This window comes from Ranitomeya imitator, chromosome 9 (genome assembly GCF_032444005.1).
Source record: "Ranitomeya imitator isolate aRanImi1 chromosome 9, aRanImi1.pri, whole genome shotgun sequence".
Lineage (NCBI taxonomy): Eukaryota > Metazoa > Chordata > Amphibia > Anura > Dendrobatidae > Ranitomeya > Ranitomeya imitator.
In genome coordinates, this window is record NC_091290.1 from 98,120,330 (window position 1) to 98,141,141 (window position 20,812).

At 49.2% G+C, this 20,812-nt stretch overlaps 1 protein-coding gene across 1 annotated transcript in view; it reads right to left on the minus strand.

The window, feature by feature from the left end:
- The window catches only part of SLC12A4 (solute carrier family 12 member 4), a 450,549-nt gene extending 435,783 nt beyond the window's left edge, over positions 1–14,766 (minus strand). The window contains exon 1 of the mRNA XM_069740162.1: positions 14,520–14,766. Coding sequence (XP_069596263.1) covers positions 14,520–14,736 — 217 coding nt within the window. The 5' untranslated portion in view covers positions 14,737–14,766. The remainder of the gene's footprint in view (positions 1–14,519) is intronic.
- Between the last annotated feature and the right edge of the window lie 6,046 nt (positions 14,767–20,812).

Below are 20,812 nucleotides of genomic sequence, written 5' to 3' on the forward strand. Positions count from 1 at the left end.
AGTTTCTGCTGGAACAGAAGGGAAGTGAATGTTTCCAGGAAGTCTTCAGCATCCAGGATCCAGATGATGATCCGGAAGTCCGTTCCGAGGTCAATGCTCTGGCCACGAAAGCTAAACCAACCTCCACCCTCGGTTGCCAGCGCTTCGAATGCTTCTCCAATTGGATGAAACTCGTTAAGACTATTGCAAGGTTAGTCCACATTGCGAGATCTTATCACAATTCACATAGAGACAAAGACTGTCATGGGTGGCACGTCTGGAAAAAAACACTCTCTGCTGAGCACATTTCTCACGGCGAGTCCCTTATAATACTCAATGTCCAGCAGAGTATTCAGTACCGAATGGGAATGCTTATACCAAAAACAGCAGATCCCTCTGACAAGCCCCATTGCCCATTTGAATCCACTAATGGACAGCTTCGGTTTGCTGAGAGTCAGTGGTCGATTAAATCGAGTCAAGCTAGGGTTTTCAGAGCAACATCCTTGCATCATTCCCATAAGACATCACATCACCAATCTACTGATTCAACACTTTCATGAAAAAAAACGAACACCAAGGCAGGCAGATCACAGAGAGCAAGTTAAGGTATGTGGGACTTTGGATCATATGCATGAAAAGACCTGTAGCAGGATCAATACATCACTGTGTGCAATGTCGCAAAACTAGAGGAAAACAAGTGCATCAACAAATGGCCGACCTACCCTTCGACAGACTGAGTGCCGAACCACCTTTCACCTACAATGGCCTAGACGTCTTTGGGCCATGGATGGTATCTGCAAGTAAGACTCGAGGAGGTCATGCCAACAGCAAATGTTGGGCCGTACTATTCACTTGCATGAGTGTCCGTGCCGTTCACATAGAAGCGATAGAATCTATGGACACATCCAGCCTGATGAACGCTCTTCGGCGGTTTCTAGCGATCAGAGGACCAGCTAAACAGTTAAGGTCTAACCGCGGAAGCAACTTCATCGGTGCCGGTCGAGAGCTGGATATTGACATCAAGCCAATTCAGGATTAACTGGCAGAGAGAGGTTGCACCTGGATCTTCAATCCTCCGCACAGTTCTCACATGGGAGGTTCCTGGGAAAGGATGATCGGGATCTGACGCAACATCTTGAACTCTATGCTTATGGACACGAACTCTTCAAGACTTACACATCAGACCTTGGTTACTCTTCTGGCTGAAGTTTCTGCCATAATCAACTTAAGACCCCTTGTCCCAGTGTCAATGGATCCTGAAATGCCAACCATTCTTACGCCGGCTACTCTTCTTACCCAAAAGATCGGAAACCCGCTAACAGTCAGTGGAGAGTTTACTAACGCAAACTCCTACCAGAAGCAGTGGAAACGCGTAAAGTACCTCGCGGATTACTTCTGGAAGCGGTGGAGAAAGGAGTACCTTGTGGTTCTGCAAGGAAGAGGAAAACAGCGACAGAGTAAACCGAACTTGAAAGAAGGAGATATCGTGTTAATGAAGGAACAAGCAGCTCAAAGGATCGACAAGCCTATGGGAATCATTACAAAGACTTTCCCTAGTGAAGACGGTAAGGTCTGCAAGGTGGGGCTGAAGGTCCTTAGGAAAGGTGAACCTAAGGGTACCGTCACACTATACGATTTACCTACGATCACGACCAGCGATATGACCTGGCCGTGATCGTAGGTAAATCGTAGTGTGGTCGCTGGGGAGCTGTCACACAGACAGCTCTCCAGCAACCAACGATGCCGAGGTCCCCGGGTAACCAGGGTAAACATCGGGTAACTAAGCGCAGGACCGCGCTTAGTAACCCGATGTTTACCCTGGTTACAAGCGTAAAACAAAAAAAAAAAAACAGCACATACTTACATTCTGGTGTCCGTCAGGTCCCTTGCCGTCTGCTTCCCGCACTGTGACTGCCGGCCGTAAAGTGAAAGTGAAAGCATGTCACCGCTGTGCTCTGCTTTCACTTTACGGCCGGCAGCCACAGTGCGGGAAGTGTTATGATAGGCAATTCAGGAACACAATGTACATAGCGATCAGAGCACACACAGTGATCTGACAACAACCCAAAATAACAGAACGAGCTCTGAGACGTGGGAACTCTGTAGACCGCAATTCCTGATCCTCTCCAAACACAACTAGAGGCAGCTGTGGATTGTGCCTAACACTCCCTATGCAACTCGGCACAGCCTGAGAAACTAACTAGCCTGAAGATAGAAAAATAAGCCTACCTTGCCTCAGAGAAATACCCCAAAGGAAAAGGCAGCCCCCTACATATAATGACTGTGAGTAAGATGAAAAGACAAACGTAGGGATGAAATAGATTCAGCAAAGTGAGGCCCGATATTCTAGACAGAACGAGGATAGGAAAGATAACTTTGCGGTCTACACAAAACCCTAAAGAAAACCACGCAAAGGGGGCAAAAAGACCCTCCGTACCGAACTAACGGCACGGAGGTACACCCCTTGCGTCCCAGAGCTTCCAGCAAAACAAATAGACAAGCTGGACAGAAAAAATAGCAACAAATGGCAAAGAAGCACTTAGCTATGCAGAGCAGCAGGCCACAGGAATGATCCAGAGAAACACAAGTCCAACACAGGAACATTGACAGGAAGCATGAATCAAAGCATTAGGTGGGGTTAAGTAGAGAAGCACCTAACGACCTCACCAGATCGCCTGAGGAAGGAAGCTCAGAAGCAGCAGTACCAGTTTCCTCCACAAACGGAAGCTCCCAGAGAGAATCAGCCGAAGTACCACTTGTGACCACAGGAGGGAGCTCTGCCACAGAATTCACAACAGGGAAGCAGACGGCAAGGGACCTGACGGACAACAGAATGTAAGTATGTGCTGTTTGTTTTTTTTTTAGTTTTACGCTTGTAACCAGGGTAAACATCGGGTTACTAAGCGCGGCCCTGCGCTTAGTTACCCGATGTTTACCCTGGTTACAAGCGAACGCATCGCTGGATCGCATCGCTAGATCGGTGTCACACACACCGATCTAGCGATGACAGCGGGAGATCCAGCGATGAAAGAAAGTTCTAAACGATCTGCTATGACGTACGATTCTCAGCAGGATCCCTGATCGCTGCTGCGTGTCAGACACAGCGATATCGTAACGATATCGCTGGAACGTCACGAATCGTACCGTCGTAGCGATCGAAATGGTATAGTGTGACGGTACCCTAAGACATTTCAGAGGCCAATCCACGAGCTCATATTGGTACTACCGATCGAGGACATTTCGGTAGGATAAACGTCTAACAGAACACCGCAATGTTACTTTGTCCATTGGATTACAGTTGGGTCAGAGATAGTTTGGCCTAGTGCGGCTTCTCTGATCTGAAGGTGGGTTTCCTTTGGATTATCTCAGGAACTGACTAAAAGTCATTCATTTATCTTTTTCAAAGTTGTTATTATTACATTACATGTATGTTTGGTTTTTTTTTCTAGGTTGTTGGACTTTATTTCAAGGACATTAATATAGTGAATATCATGCTATGTATGTTCTTACATTTCTGCTCTGCTGTCACCCAATGGCCTTTTTCCGTATGGCAGTTTGTTTATTTATTCTTGTGGGCATGTCTTCCATTTCTGGTTCAGAGGTCAAGTCTTCTCTTCCTCTGGCAGCCATTTCATTTTCAGTTTACATGCTGTTGTGAGAGGACACGCTTGAACTGGGCTTAGGAAGGCATCAGTCTTTTGACCTCTTGCTGCTCACTTGCTTTCATTCATACACCTGCTGTACTTGACTCAACTCTGGAGAAGTTACTGTATACCGTTCTATGCTGTATGTCCAGATTTCAAATAAACAAGTCTGGATTGCACAATCCCTGGTGTGCTTCATCTCTCCAGACACTGAGCAGCATTGGTCCTGTCTGCCCTACAGCGAGGAAAACTGAAGGTACGATTATCTCTCACAAACCTTATTAGTCAACCACACCTCCATTCGCCTCATGTGGGGACAGAACAAGTGCCACCTATTGGAAGTAGCAATCCTAACAGTCAATGTCGACCCTTTAACGAGCCTTGTCACATGACTTAGGATAAAAGACAAACCAGAATCTCAATTTGCAGACACTGTGTTTCAGAATACTGCCCCTCGTCAGTGCAAATTGAGATTCTGGTTTGGCTTTTATCCTAAGTCATGTCACATGGGCTCGTTAAAGGGTCGACTGACTGCTAGGATTGCTACTTCCAATAGGTGGCACTAGAGTTCTAGTCCTCTTACTCTCTGAAGAGACAATCTGCATATTTCCCAGAGGAGCATTGATGCTTTAAGTCTCCTCATCTCGACATGCGTAACATGTCACTCTCCGATAGGAGACGCCTCTCACTCAGCTAAACCAGATCTCCACTTTGCACTGACGAGGGGCAGTACCCCGAAACACAGTGCCTGCAAATTGAGATCTGGTTTGGCTTTTATCCCAATTCATGTAACAAGGCTCGTTAAAGGGTTGACTGACTTATGATTGCTAGGATTGCTACTTCCAATAGGTAGCACTAGAGAGAGTCCTCTTCCTCTCTGAAGAGACAATTTGCATAATTCTAAGTGAGTACTTCTCCATTGCCGAGAATCATCAGCGTGGTGTTATCAAAATACATAGTATTTAAGGTTGAAGGAAGACTTTAAGTCCATATAGTTCAACCCAGAGCCTAACATGTTGATCGAGACGAAGGCAAAAATTAACCCCATGCGTCAAACAGTAAGCTCAACACTGGGGAAAAAAATTCCTTCTCGACTCCACATATGGCAAGCAGACTAGTTCCCTGGATCAACGCCCTATCAAGGATTCTAGTATACATCACCTTTAACATTATACTTTTCAAGAAAGGCATCCAGTCCCTTTTTAAGTTTTAGTAGTGAATCACTCATTACAACATCATACGGCAGAGAGTTCCGCAGTCTCACTGCTCTAACAGTAAAGAATCCGCATCTGTGATTATGATTAAATCTTCTTTCCTCCAGATGTAGAACAAAAATAATATTTTTTTCTATAAAATAGTTTTTATTGCGCAAAAGGGCGAATAAAAAGAATTATATAAATGTGGTGTATCGTTCTAATCGTACTGACCCAAATTATAAAGTTGCCCTATCAATTTTAACACACGGAGAGCAGAATTTAAAAAAAAAAAAAACACTTACTGAATTTCTGGCTTTTGTTCATTTTGTCTCCCAAAAATCAGACTAGAACACAGTCAAAAAAACAACAAAAAGTTATGTGCCCTAAACATTGTACAAAAAAAAAAAAGTTTCCGAACTTGTTCTGCAAAAAACAAGCAGTCATATGACTGTCGGCAAAAATATAGAACAATTATAAATCAAAATATGGCAATGCAAAAACAAACTTTTCTTTTTTGCCAACAGTGTGACAGCAGCCAAAAAAAAAAATATTATATATATCGTATATACTCGAGTATAAGCCGAGATTTTCAGCCCAAATTTTTGGGCTGAAAGTGCCCCTCTCGGCTTATACTCAAGTCACGGTCAGCGGGTGAGGGGGAGAGAGGTCTGAGGCATACTTACCTGCTTCCGGGGCTCCTGGCGCTGTCCCTGCAGTCCCATGGTCTTCGGGTGCTGCAGCTCTTCCCCTGTTCAGCGGTGACGTGGGACAGCTCGTTAAAGTTATGAATATGGACTCCACTCCCATAGGGGTGGAGCCGCATATTCATTTCTCTAATGAGCGGTGCCAGTGACCGCTGACAGAGGAAGAGGCTGCGGCACCCGGAGACCAGCTGTTCGGGGGAAGGAGCCAGGGGCGCCGGGAGCAGGTAAGTATGTCATAGTTACCTGTCCGCGTTCCACACGCCGGGCGCCGCTCTGTCTTCGCGTCCTCTTGCAGTGACTGTGCAGGTCAGAGGGCGCGATGACGCATATAGTGTGCACGCCGCCCTCTGCCTGATCAGTCAGTGCGGAGAGACGCCGAGAAAGGACGCTGAGGAGCTGCAAGCAAGAGAGGCGAGTATGTCGTTTTTGTTTTTTTTTATTGCAGCAGCAGTAGCATTATATATGGCACAGTTTTATATGGAGCATCTATGGGGCAATAATGAACGGTGCAGAGCATTCTATATGGCAGAGCACTATATGGCACAGCTTTCTATGGCACATCTATGGGGCAATAATGAACGGTGCAGAGCACTATATGGCACAGCTTTCTATGGCACATCTACGGGGCAATAATGAACGGTGCAGAGCACTATATGGCACAGCTTTCTATGGCACATCTATGGGGCAATAATGGACGGTGCAGAGCACTATATGGCACAGCTTTCTATGGCACATCTACGGGGCAATAATGAACGGTGCAGAGCACTATATGGCACAGCTTTCTATGGCACATCTACGGGGCAATAATGAACAGTGCAGAGCATTCTATATGGCACAGCTTTATATGGAGCATCTATGGGGCCATAATGAACGGTGCAGAGCATTATATGTGGCACAGTTTTATATGGAGCAAAAGTTTGGACACCTTCTCATTTAAAGATTTCTCTGTATTTTCACGACTATGAAAATTGTACAGTCACACTGAAGGCATCAAAACTATGAATTAACACATGTGGAATTATATACTTAACAAAAAAGTGTGAAACAACTGAAATTATGTCTTATATTCTAGGTTCTTCAAAGTAGCCACCTTTTGCTTTGATGACTGCTTTGCACACTTTTGGCATTCTCTTGATGAGCTTCAAGAGATAGTCACCGGGAATGTTTTTCAATTCACAGGTGTGCCCTGTCAGGTTTAATAAGTGGGATTTCTTTCCTGATAAATGGGGTTGGGAACATCAGTTGTGTTGTGCAGACGTCTGGTGGATACACAACTGATAGTCCTACTGAATAGACGGTTAGAATTTGTATTATGGCAAGAAAAAAGCAGCTAAGTAAAGAAAAATGAGTGGCCATCGTTACTTTAATAAATGAAGGTCAGTCAGTCAGTCCGAAACATTGGGCAAACTTTGAAAGTGTCCCCAAGTGCAGTGCCAAAAGACATCAAGCTCTACAAAGAAACTGGCTCACATGACGGCCGCCCCAGGAAAGGAAGACCAAGAGTCACCTCTGCTTCTGAGGATAAGTTTATCCGAGTCACCAACCTCAGAAATCGCAGGTTAACAGCAGCTCAGATTAGAGACCAGGTCAATGCCACACAGTTCTAGCAGCAGACACATCTCTACAACTACTGTTAGGCCGGTTTCACACGTCAGTGGCTCCGGTACGTGTGGTGACAGTTTCCTCACGTACCGGAGACACTGACTCACGTAGACATAAAAATAAATGTGTCTCTGCACATGTCAGCGCGTTTTCACAGACCGTGTGTAAAACACGTAGACATGTCTACGTTTCTCCGGCAGCACGGTCCGCAAAGCGTCCCGCACATGGGTACAGTGTGCACTCACCTCCGTGTGCACGTACCGCCGCAGGAGAAACAGCGCTACAGTTAAGCGCTGTCCCCTGCTTTTGGTGCTGAAGCCGGCATTCATTCCTTCTCCCCAGCAGCATTCGCTGAAGATAAGGAATGAAAAATCAAGGTTTTTTTTAAAAAAAAAATAAAGTTTGGGGTCACCTCCCGCCTCCCACCCCCCGTGCGCCCGCCTCCTAGTACAGAAATACTCACCCAGCTCCTGCGATGCCTCCTCTCAGCGCCGGCAGCCTGTCCTGTGTTGAGCGGTCACGTGGTACCGCTCATTACAGTGATAAATATGCGGCTCCACCCCTATGGGAGGTGAAGCCGCATATTCATCACTGTAATGAGCGGTACCACGTGACCCCTCACACAGGACAAGCTGCCGGCTCTGAGAGGAGGCATTGCGGGAGCTGGGTGAGTATTTCTCTGCTAGGGGGCGGGAGGTAACCCCAAACTTTATTTTTTTACAAAAAAAAAATAAAAAAATTGATTTTTCATTCCTTCTCTCCTGCAAGAGCTGCTTTCAGCCGAGCAGGACAGAAGGGATCACTGCCAGCTTCAGCACCATACGCAGGGGACAGCACTGTCTCTCCTGCACAGTCGGTGTGGTCCTCAGGCGGCACACGGCTACCGCACGTGTGCCACACTGATGTGCCAAGTGAGCACACGGACACAGGTAACTCCGGTACCGGAATTATCTGGACGTGTGAGACTGGCCTTAAGAGGAGACTTTGTGCAGCAGGCCTTCATGGTAAAATAGCTGCTAGGAAACCACTGCTAAGGACAGGCAACAAGCAGAAGAGACTTGTTTGGGCTAAAGAACACAAGGAATGGACATTAGACCAGGGGAAATCTGCAAAAGGTGGCTACTTTGAAGAACCTAGAATATAAGACATTTTCAGTTGTTTCACACTTTTTTGTTAAGTATATAAATCCACGTGTTAATTCATAGTTTTGATGCCTTCAGTGTTATGGGCATGTGCACACGTTTCGGATTATTCGCGGATTTTTCGAGTTTTTTGCACTTTTTTTGGTGGTATTCCGTGGCAAAAACGCATACATTATGCATCCCATCATTTCCAATGCATTCCGCAATTTTTGTACACATGTTGCGGATATTTCCACCAAAAAAGCGCAAGTGGAAAAATGCGCAGCATGTTCCTTAAATTTGTGGATTTTTTGCGTATTTCCCTCAATGTTATTGAATTGGAAAGCTCCGGAAAAGAAACGCGAAAAATCCGCACAAAAGCCGCGCAAAAAAACGCGAGTAAAACGCGAGAAAAATGAGTGCGGATTTTATGCGAAAAATCTACGGTTTTGCTCAGGAAATTTCTGCATAAAATCCTGATGTATACACATAGCCTGAATGTACAATTTTCATAGTCATGTAAATACAGAAAAATCTTTAAATGTGAAGGTGTGTCCAAACTTTTGGTCTGTACTGTATAAGTTTGGCATCACTTTCAATCACACCCACCCGAAGAATAAAGTAATCTAAATCACTTATACCGCACGAGGAACTTTATTCCTGCTGTCTTTATTTACCATACAACTATAGGATTAGTAATGGATAGGTGTCTTATACTTCTCCATTACTAAGCCGTGGGCTTGATGGCACCGGTGACATCAACCCCACAAATATGAACCCCACTAGCCACCGCTACAGGGCAACTGGGAAGAGCCAGGCAAAGCACCATAATTGGTGCATCTAATAGATGTGCCTTTTCTGGGCAGCTGTCGGATGCTGTTTTTAGGCTGGTGGGGCAATATCCATGGCCACTTACCAGCCCGTGAAAATCAGCACCCAGGTGTGAGCAAAATGGGGGGGGTCACTTAAATAATTATTTAAATAATTAAAAAATATGGTTTGGGGACCCCTCTATTCTTGATATCCAACCTTACTGAAGCTGACAGCGAAGGTTTGCAGCCCCCAGGAGTGAGTTTTGTCTGGATGGTTATCAAAAATAGGGGGGAACCCACGCGATTTTCCCCATATTTATTTACAGTGCGGGAGCGGCAGTTGAATACTCCCATCTGCTGCTCCTCTTGTCACTGTCACAGCAGCAGGGGTGACTGTCACAGCAGCAGGGGTAGGCTGATTTGAGTAATAGTCCCATCAGCCGCCGCCTGTTGTCTCTTATTACTTAAATGTAACTCATCATTCTCCCCTGCTAGCACGGATCGCCGGCAGAGCAGGGGAGAATGAGGAGAGCCGTGTTAAGCATCCGACACCGGGGAACAGCATTTACTGTAAAGCTTCTTCCCCGGAGCCGATGCATGTCACATGGATGGGGCCCATGTGTGTTATGTGTATGCAAGTGTGCAGGACGTTTTATGGCCCATGCGGACATTATGGCTATGTGCACACAATGCGGATTTGCTGCGGATCTGCAGTGGATTTTACCGCACAGAAACGCTGCAGATCCGCACTGTTATGTACAGTATAATGTTAGTCTATGGAAAAAAAAAATAGCTGTGCTGATGGTGCAGAAAAATCAGTGTGGAATTGCTGCGGATTTCAAAGACGTTCATGTCACTTCTTTTGTGCGGATCTGCAACGGTTCTGCACCCCTCCATGGTAAAAGTCTGCAGTGGCCCAAAACCACTGAAAATCCGCACTAAATCAGCACCAATTCCACATAAAAACCGCACAAAATCCACTTAAAAGCCGCGGCAAATCCACGGCTGCGGATTCTGCCAGGAGATGCGGATTTTGTGCAGAAAATTTTGCACCTCTTTTCCTACGTGCGCACATACCTTTAAAAATGGGAATATCAGTGTGTTTTGCCTACGGACACATATGGGCTATTGCCACGTTCTGTAGAAATTGTGGGACAAATTTTGCTGCCATTTTTACCAATTTCTTGTGTGAAAATGTAAAATCTTTGGCTAAAACAAAATTTGGGTGGTAAAAATGTAGTTATACTGTCCTCACTGCCCAATGGTATAAAATTATGTGACACACCCATGGTGTCAATATGATCACTATACAGCTACATAAATTCGTCGAGAGGTGTAGTTTGTAAAATAGGGTCACTTATGGGGGGGGGGGGGGGGGTGTCATGATATGTACTTTTGCCCTGTCCTGTATTTGAATAATATGCCATTTGATGTATGTAACTGTTCTCTGGTTTCTATTAGCTGTAATTTATGTATTTTCTTGGCTGGGAGTTCACCTGTAACAATGTCTCCTTCCCCCAATACTTGCAGCCCTAAGCTCTAATGTAATTAAGCTTTGTCAACATCACTAGTGGAGGAATAGCCATTCTTCCTCACAGCAGGTGGCTAGTCAAATGTACATATTACATAGACTGCCTGGAGCCCACCAGTCTAGAATCTTCTGGTGGACCCAACCATTGAATAGAAGGTGTAACCCCTAACCCCTTCATGGGCGGATCCCAGGAGCTCAGACAATCCATTCTTATTTTGAGATCAGATGTGAGTTGATCCTTGAAAGAGAAGGAGTGGGGATTCTTAGCTGAGGCAAGACCCCATGTCCATCTGTGACCGCGGAAGCGAATGGGGCGAGAATTGAGCTGAGGACATATCTCGTCGCTCGTGGGATTGTTTTGGGATCCCTTGGACTCGTGTGGACTATTGCTTTGTTAGCTGGCACAAGGATTATCTGGAGGTGCCCCCGAACCTGTTCTGTTGGACTAATTGTGGACTCTGTAGATCTACCTGCACGTGTTGTTCCAGCGTTCTTGATAATAAATCTGTGGAATCATCCCTCGGCCTGTTGCCCCTTCTTGCTCTGCCGTACAACCCGTCACAGGGGGGTTCTGCTGTTTTGGCACCTGATGGGCTCTCCCTGTGCGTCATGGCACCTGCAAACCATAACAGTAACATCTGGCACTTCTGAGCTCTGCCATGTACCCTAACAGTGTTTAATCCCCAGTTATGGGGTATCAACATACTCAGGACAAATTGCACAACGACTTTTGAAGTCCAATTTCTCCTGTTACCCTTAGAAAAAATAAAAAAAAAATTGTGGGCAAAAAGATCACTTGTGTAAAAACAATAATTTTTTATTTTTATGGCTCTACGTTATAAACTTCTGTGATGCACTTGGAGGTTCAAAGTGCTCACCACACATCTAGATAAGTGCCTTAGGGGGTCTAGTTTCCAAAATGGTGTCACTTGTGGGGGGTTTCCACTGTTTAGGCACATCAGGGGCTCTCAAAACGCGATATGCCATCTGCTATTTATTCCAGACAATTTTTCGCTCCAAAAGTTGAACGGTGCTTTTTTCCCCCCGAGCTCTGCTGTGCACCCAAACAGTAGTTATCCACCATATATGGGGCATCGGTTTACTCAGGAGAAACTGCAAGACTTGTATGGTTTATTATCTCCTGTTCCCTTTTGATAATGCAAAATATGGGGCTAAATCAATATTTTGGTAGGAAAACGTATCTCAATTCCAGCCAATTTTACATTGAAAAGTCAAACGGCGCTCCTTCCCTTTAGAGCTCTGCCATGCGCAGAAACAGTAGTTTATCTGCACATATTGGGTATTAGTGCACTCAAGACAAATTGCACAACAACTTTTGAGGTCTCATTTCTCCTGTTACCCCTTGGTAAAATACAAAAATTTTGGTGTGAATTAACTTTTTTGTGAAAAAACGTTAAATGTTCATTTTTTTTTTGTAAACGTTCTAAAAATTCCTGTGAAGCACCAGAAGGGTTAAACTTTTTGAATGTGGTTTTGAGCACATTGAGGTGTGCACTTTTTCAAATGGTGTAACGTTTGGGTATTTTCTATTACAGACCCCTCAAAGTGACTTCAAATGTGAGGTGGTCCCCATAAGAAAAAAAAAAAAAAAAGGAGGGAGAGGGAGAATGATGTTGTAAAAATGAGAAATCGCTGTTTAACAGCGATTATGACTTCCATGTAACTTAGTACAAAAAAAAAAAATTGGGTTCCAAAATTTTGCTGATGTAAAGTAGACATGTCCAACGGGGCCCCCAAATATTTAAAATATTTAATAGCAATAGTCTTTTTATATAGGCCAAAGGGAATTTTAGGGCCCCCTAGGCTCCAGGGCCCGGGTGCGATTGCAACCCCTGCACCTGTCGTAGCTACGCCCCTGGCTCAGCAGATCACATCTCACACACACACACACACGAGTGCTGGAGAGCGGAGCACAGGAGAGCTGAGCCGCTCACATCACACACGAGTGCTGGAGAGCGGAGCACAGGAGAGCTGAGCCGCTCACGTCACACACGAGTGCTGGAGAGCGGAGCACAGGAGAGCTGAGCCGCTCACGTCACACACGAGTGCTGGAGAGCGGAGTACAGGAGAGCTGAGCCGCTCACATCACACACGAGTGCTGGAGAGCGGAGCACAGGAGAGCTGAGCCGCTCACATCACACACGAGTGCTGGAGAGCGGAGCACAGGAGAGCTGAGCCGCTCACGTCACACACGAGTGCTGGAGAGCGGAGTACAGGAGAGCTGAGCCGCTGACGTCACACACGAGTGCTGGAGAGCTGAGCCGCTGACGTCACACACGAGTGCTGGAGAGCGGAGCACAGGAGAGCTGAGCCGCTCACGTCACACACGAGTGCTGGAGAGCGGAGTACAGGAGAGCTGAGCCGCTGACGTCACACACGAGTGCTGGAGAGCTGAGCCGCTGACGTCACACGCGAGTGCTGGAGAGCGGAGCACAGGAGAGCTGAGCCGCTGACGTCACACGCGAGTGCTGGAGAGCGGAGCACAGGAGAGCTGAGCCGCTGACGTCACACGCGAGTGCTGGAGAGCGGAGCACAGGAGAGCTGAGCCGCTGACGTCACACGCGAGTGCTGGAGAGCGGAGCACAGGAGAGCTGAGCCGCTGACGTCACACGCGAGTGCTGGAGAGCGGAGCACAGGAGAGCTGAGCCGCTCACGTCACACGCGAGTGCTGGAGAGCGGAGCACAGGAGAGCTGAGCCGCTCACGTCACACGCGAGTGCTGGAGAGCGGAGCACAGGAGAGCTGAGCCGCTCACGTCACACGCGAGTGCTGGAGAGCGGAGCACAGGAGAGCTGAGCCGCTGACGTCACACGCGAGTGCTGGAGAGCGGAGCACAGGAGAGCTGAGCCGCTGACGTCACACGCGAGTGCTGGAGAGCGGAGCACAGGAGAGCTGAGCCGCTGACGTCACACGCGAGTGCTGGAGAGCGGAGCACAGGAGAGCTGAGCCGCTCACGTCACACGCGAGTGCTGGAGAGCGGAGCACAGGAGAGCTGAGCCGCTCACGTCACACGCGAGTGCTGGAGAGCGGAGCACAGGAGAGCTGAGCCGCTCACGTCACACGCGAGTGCTGGAGAGCGGAGCACAGGAGAGCTGAGCCGCTCACGTCACACGCGAGTGCTGGAGAGCGGAGCACAGGAGAGCTGAGCCGCTCACGTCACACGCGAGTGCTGGAGAGCGGAGCACAGGAGAGCTGAGCCGCTCACGTCACACGCGAGTGCTGGAGAGCGGAGCACAGGAGAGCTGAGCCGCTCACGTCACACGCGAGTGCTGGAGAGCGGAGCACAGGAGAGCTGAGCCGCTCACGTCACACGCGAGTGCTGGAGAGCGGAGCACAGGAGAGCTGAGCCGCTCACGTCACACGCGAGTGCTGGAGAGCGGAGCACAGGAGAGCTGAGCCGCTCACGTCACACGCGAGTGCTGGAGAGCGGAGCACAGGAGAGCTGAGCCGCTCACGTCACACGCGAGTGCTGGAGAGCGGAGCACAGGAGAGCTGAGCCGCTCACGTCACACGCGAGTGCTGGAGAGCGGAGCACAGGAGAGCTGAGCCGCTCACGTCACACGCGAGTGCTGGAGAGCGGAGCACAGGAGAGCTGAGCCGCTCACGTCACACGCGAGTGCTGGAGAGCGGAGCACAGGAGAGCTGAGCCGCTCACGTCACACGCGAGTGCTGGAGAGCGGAGCACAGGAGAGCTGAGCCGCTCACGTCACACGCGAGTGCTGGAGAGCGGAGCACAGGAGAGCTGAGCCGCTCACGTCACACGCGAGTGCTGGAGAGTGGAGCACATCCTTTCCTCTGAACCCACACTGATATAAGAACCAGCCGAATACCCCCACACCCAGTCCTGCGCTTTTACATGACACGTTATCATTTACGACCCCTGTAACGTTCCCCCCCGCCGTGGACTCACCATCTGAACTAACTGTGTCATAACAATCCTGGAAGTTCTGCTCGGAGCTGTGATAATCCACGTAGTTAATTCCTTCCACGGAACCATACTCGTCCTTCTGCCGCTCGGTCACTGGCACCACAGTAAAGTGCGGCATTGCCCTGCACCGCGAGCTAAAGGGCACAGTTACTTCACCAGCTAATATGTCCGCACAGCTGAGCCACACACACACATGCATTCCAGAGTCATCGCCTCACTTCCTCCAGGCAGCAGACAGTCACCCCGCCCTCCGAGAGGGATGTGTGGAGGATCCCATGAGAAGAGCCGGCTCACCACTGGGAGCGGAGCCATATTCTTCCCTGCCTGACTGGGGGCTGGAAGGAGTCAGACAGAGCAGCGTGTACCAGTGCGGAATGATTGGCAATGCTCTGCTGTGACTGGGGGCTGGAAGGAGTCAGACAGAGCAGCGTGTACAAGTGCGGAATGATTGGCAATGCTCTGCTGTGACTGGGGGCTGGAAGGAGTCAGAGCAGTGTGTACAAGTGGGGAATGATTGGCAATGCTCTGCTGTGACTGGGGGCTGGAAGGAGTCAGACAGAGCAGTGTGTACAAGTGGGGAATGATTGGCAATGCTCTGCTGTGACTGGGGGCTGGAAGGAGTCAGACAGAGCAGTGTGTACAAGTGGGGAATGATTGGCAATGCTCTGCTGTGACTGGGGCTGGAAGGAGTCAGACAGAGCAGCGTGTACAAGTGGGGAATGATTGGCAATGCTCTGCTGTGACTGGGGCTGGAAGGAGTCAGACAGAGCAGCGTGTACAAGTGCGGAATGATTGGCAATGCTCTGCTGTGACTGGGGGCTGGAAGTAGTCAGAGCAGTGTGTACAAGTGGGGAATGATTGGCAATGCTCTGCTGTGACTGGGGGCTGGAAGGAGTCAGACAGCAGTGTGTACAAGTGGGGAATGATTGGCAATGCTCTGCTGTGACTGGGGCTGGAAGGAGTCAGACAGAGCAGCGTGTACAAGTGGGGAATGATTGGCAATGCTCTGCTGTGACTGGGGCTGGAAGGAGTCAGACAGAGCAGCGTGTACAAGTGCGGAATGATTGGCAATGCTCTGCTGTGACTGGGGGCTGGAAGTAGTCAGAGCAGTGTGTACAAGTGGGGAATGATTGGCAATGCTCTGCTGTGACTGGGGGCTGGAAGGAGTCAGACAGAGCAGTGTGTACAAGTGGGGAATGATTGGCAATGCCCTGCTGTGACTGGGGGCAGGAAGGAGTCAGACAGAGCAGTGTGTACAAGTGGGGAATGATTGGCACTGCCCTGCTGTGACTGGGGGCTGGAAGGAGTCAGACAGAGCAGTGTGTACAAGTGGGGAATGATTGGCAATGCTCTGCTGTGACTGGGGGCTGGAAGTAGTCAGAGCAGTGTGTACAAGTGGGGAATGATTGGCAATGCCCTGCTGTGACTGGGGGCTGGAAGGAGTCAGACAGAGCAGTGTGTACAAGTGGGGAATGATTGGCAATGCTCTGCTGTGACTGGGGGCTGGAAGTAGTCAGACAGAGCAGTGTGTACAAGTGGGGAATGATTGGCAATGCTCTGCTGTGACTGGGGGCTGGAAGTAGTCAGACAGAGCAGTGTGTACAAGTGCGGAATGATTGGCAATGCTCTGCTGTGACTGGGGGCTGGAAGTAGTCAGAGCAGTGTGTACAAGTGGGGAATGATTGGCAATGCCCTGCTGTGACTGGGGGCTGGAAGTAGTCAGACAGAGCAGTGTGTACAAGTGCGGAATGATTGGCAATGCTCTGCTGTGACTGGGGGCTGGAAGTAGTCAGAGCAGTGTGTACAAGTGGGGAATGATTGGCAATGCTCTGCTGTGACTGGGGGCTGGAAGGAGTCAGACAGAGCAGCGTGTACAAGTGGGGAATGATTGGCAATGCTCTGCTGTGACTGGGGCTGGAAGGAGTCAGACAGAGCAGCGTGTACAAGTGGGGAATGATTGGCAATGCCCTGCTGTGACTGGGGGCTGGAAGGAGTCAGACAGCAGCGTGTACAAGTGGGGAATGATTGGCAATGCTCTGCTGTGACTGGGGGCTGGAAGTAGTCAGACAGAGCAGTGTGTACAAGTGGGGAATGATTGGCAATGCTCTGCTGTGACTGGGGCTGGAAGGAGTCAGACAGAGCAGCGTGTACAAGTGGGGAATGATTGGCACTGCTCTGCTGTGACTGGGGCTGGAAGGAGTCAGACAGAGCAGCGTGTACAAGTGGGGAATGATTGGCACTGCTCTGCTGTGACTGGGGGCTGGAAGTAGTCAGACAGAGCAGCGTGTACAAGTGGGGAATGATTGGCAATGCTCTGCTGTGACTGGGGCTGGAAGGAGTCAGACAGAGCAGCGTGTACAAGTGGGGAATGATTGGCAATGCTCTGCTGTGACTGGGGCTGGAAGGAGTCAGACAGAGCAGCGTGTACAAGTGGGGAATGATTGGCACTGCTCTGCTGTGACTGGGGGCTGGAAGTAGTCAGACAGAGCAGTGTGTACAAGTGGGGAATGATTGGCAATGCTCTGCTGTGACTGGGGGCTGGAAGTAGTCAGACAGAGCAGTGTGTACAAGTGGGGAATGATTGGCAATGCTCTGCTGTGACTGGGGGCTGGAAGGAGTCAGACAGAGCAGCGTGTACAAGTGGGGAATGATTGGCAATGCTCTGCTGTGACTGGGGTTGGAAGGAGTCAGACAGAGCAGCGTGTACAAGTGGGGAATGATTGGCAATGCTCTGCTGTGACTGGGGGTTGGAAGGAGTCAGACAGAGCAGCGTGTACAAGTGGGGAATGATTGGCAATGCTCTGCTGTGACTGGGGCTGGAAGGAGTCAGACAGAGCAGCGTGTACAAGTGGGGAATGATTGGCACTGCTCTGCTGTGACTGGGGGCTGGAAGTAGTCAGACAGAGCAGTGTGTACAAGTGGGGAATGATTGGCAATGCTCTGCTGTGACTGGGGGCTGGAAGTAGTCAGACAGAGCAGTGTGTACAAGTGGGGAATGATTGGCAATGCTCTGTTGTGACTGGGGGCTGGAAGGAGTCAGACAGAGCAGCGTGTACAAGTGGGGAATGATTGGCAATGCTCTGCTGTGACTGGGGGCTGGAAGGAGTCAGACAGAGCAGCGTGTACAAGTGTGGAATGATTGGCAATGCTCTGCTGTGACTGGGGGCTGGAAGGAGTCAGACAGAGCAGCGTGTACAAGTGGGGAATGATTGGCACTGCTCTGCTGTGACTGGGGGCTGGAAGTAGTCAGACAGAGCAGCGTGTACAAGTGGGGAATGATTGGCAATGCTCTGCTGTGACTGGGGGCTGGAAGTAGTCAGACAGAGCAGCGTGTACAAGTGGGGAATGATTGGCAATGCTCTGCTGTGACTGGGGTTGGAAGGAGTCAGACAGAGCAGCGTGTACAAGTGGGGAATGATTGGCAATGCTCTGCTGTGACTGGGGGTTGGAAGGAGTCAGACAGAGCAGCGTGTACAAGTGGGGAATGATTGGCAATGCTCTGCTGTGACTGGGGGTTGGAAGGAGTCAGACAGAGCAGCGTGTACAAGTGGGGAATGATTGGCAATGCTCTGCTGTGACTGGGGGCTGGAAGGAGTCAGACAGAGCAGCGTGTACAAGTGGGGAATGATTGGCAATGCTCTGCTGTGACTGGGGTTGGAAGGAGTCAGACAGAGCAGCGTGTACAAGTGGGGAATGATTGGCAATGCTCTGCTGTGACTGGGGGTTGGAAGGAGTCAGACAGAGCAGCGTGTACAAGTGGGGAATGATTGGCAATGCTCTGCTGTGACTGGGGCTGGAAGGAGTCAGACAGAGCAGCGTGTACAAGTGGGGAATGATTGGCACTGCTCTGCTGTGACTGGGGGCTGGAAGTAGTCAGACAGAGCAGTGTGTACAAGTGGGGAATGATTGGCAATGCTCTGCTGTGACTGGGGGCTGGAAGTAGTCAGACAGAGCAGTGTGTACAAGTGGGGAATGATTGGCACTGCTCTGCTGTGACTGGGGGCTGGAAGTAGTCAGACAGAGCAGCGTGTACAAGTGGGGAATGATTGGCAATGCTCTGCTGTGACTGGGGGCTGGAAGTAGTCAGACAGAGCAGTGTGTACAAGTGGGGAATGATTGGCAATGCTCTGCTGTGACTGGGGCTGGAAGGAGTCAGACAGAGCAGCGTGTACAAGTGGGGAATGATTGGCACTGCTCTGCTGTGACTGGGGGCTGGAAGTAGTCAGACAGAGCAGCGTGTACAAGTGGGGAATGATTGGCAATGCTCTGCTGTGACTGGGGGCTGGAAGGAGTCAGACAGAGCAGCGTGTACAAGTGGGGAATGATTGGCACTGCTCTGCTGTGACTGGGGGCTGGAAGTAGTCAGACAGAGCAGCGTGTACAAGTGGGGAATGATTGGCAATGCTCTGTTGTGACTGGGGGCTGGAAGGAGTCAGACAGAGCAGCGTGTACAAGTGGGGAATGATTGGCAATGCTCTGCTGTGACTGGGGGCTGGAAGGAGTCAGACAGAGCAGCGTGTACAAGTGTGGAATGATTGGCAATGCTCTGCTGTGACTGGGGGCTGGAAGGAGTCAGACAGAGCAGCGTGTACAAGTGGGGAATGATTGGCACTGCTCTGCTGTGACTGGGGGCTGGAAGTAGTCAGACAGAGCAGCGTGTACAAGTGGGGAATGATTGGCAATGCTCTGCTGTGACTGGGGGCTGGAAGTAGTCAGACAGAGCAGCGTGTACAAGTGGGGAATGATTGGCAATGCTCTGCTGTGACTGGGGTTGGAAGGAGTCAGACAGAGCAGCGTGTACAAGTGGGGAATGATTGGCAATGCTCTGCTGTGACTGGGGGTTGGAAGGAGTCAGACAGAGCAGCGTGTACAAGTGGGGAATGATTGGCAATGCTCTGCTGTGACTGGGGGCTGGAGGGAGTCAGACAGAGCAGCGTGTACAAGTGGGGAATGATTGGCAATGCTCTGCTGTGACTGGGGGCTGGAAGGAGTCAGACAGCGCAGTGTGTACAAGTGGGGAATGATTGGCAATGCTCTGCTGTGACTGGGGGTTGGAAGGAGTCAGACAGAGCAGCGTGTACAAGTGGGGAATGATTGGCAATGCTCTGCTGTGACTGGGGGCTGGAAGGAGTCAGACAGAGCAGCGTGTACAAGTGGGGAATGATTGGCAATGCTCTGCTGTGACTGGGGGCTCATAACTGGACCGTGCACAACGCTGTGCTACAGTAGAACCACACAGCACCTCATATCGGATATACAGTGCCAGCGCTCTGTACATCTATCATACATATGTACACATGGCTGCCACTAGGAATTATAGGGCTCCATACTGGCAACATTTTCAGGGCCCCCATTGAGACTCCGCCCAGGCTACACCCCTCCAACTGTCCAAAGCCCCACTGCTCTCTCTTGGAAAAACTCCACTTCTCACCAATCACACATTTACATTAGTGATGGGCAGTCCGGCTCTTTCGGGTCCTGAACTGGCTCTTTTTTAAATAAAAATAGATTTTACACTGTCATCGTTCCAGGTCTTTGCCTGTAAAGTCACAGCCTCATGATACACCTGTATAAGTATCTAGTGAAGCAGGTCACACTGTGTTTAGCATTGCTGTTTCCTCAGATTGATGGCTCTTGTGAACAGAGCCCGTGCTACTCGGTTGTAGTCCTATCCTGTATTACTGTGTAATATGTGCCGTTTTTTGTACATGTCCTTTCTGAATTAGTAAGTGCTGTGATATATGTTGGTGCTGTATAAGATTGTAATTCGTAAAAATAAAAGCGTGCTGTAAGCACTGTGCTAACACACACTGTACACACCACACACACACTGTATACACACACTGTATACACACTGTATACACATACACTGTACAAACACGCATACACTGTACAAACACGCACACACTGTACACACACCACACACACTGTATACACACACTGTATACACTACACACACATACTCTATATACACACACTGTACAAACACGCACACACTGTATACACACTGTACACACACACTGTACACACACCAAAATATGTAAGCAAAGCATACGGAATAGTAAACTCAGTTTATTTCAACACAACCTGGAACAGAAATGTATAAATGCTACTATACCATGGTATCAACTTCTGCTGCTGGTGGTGCACAGCACTACAAATCCCAGCAAGTCAAACAGAATATGGCAATGCAACCCTAGTTACATACCATCTTTATTAACAGTTACGTTACAGTAAATATAATTGAGGTAGTATTACACATAGAACAAGTTTAA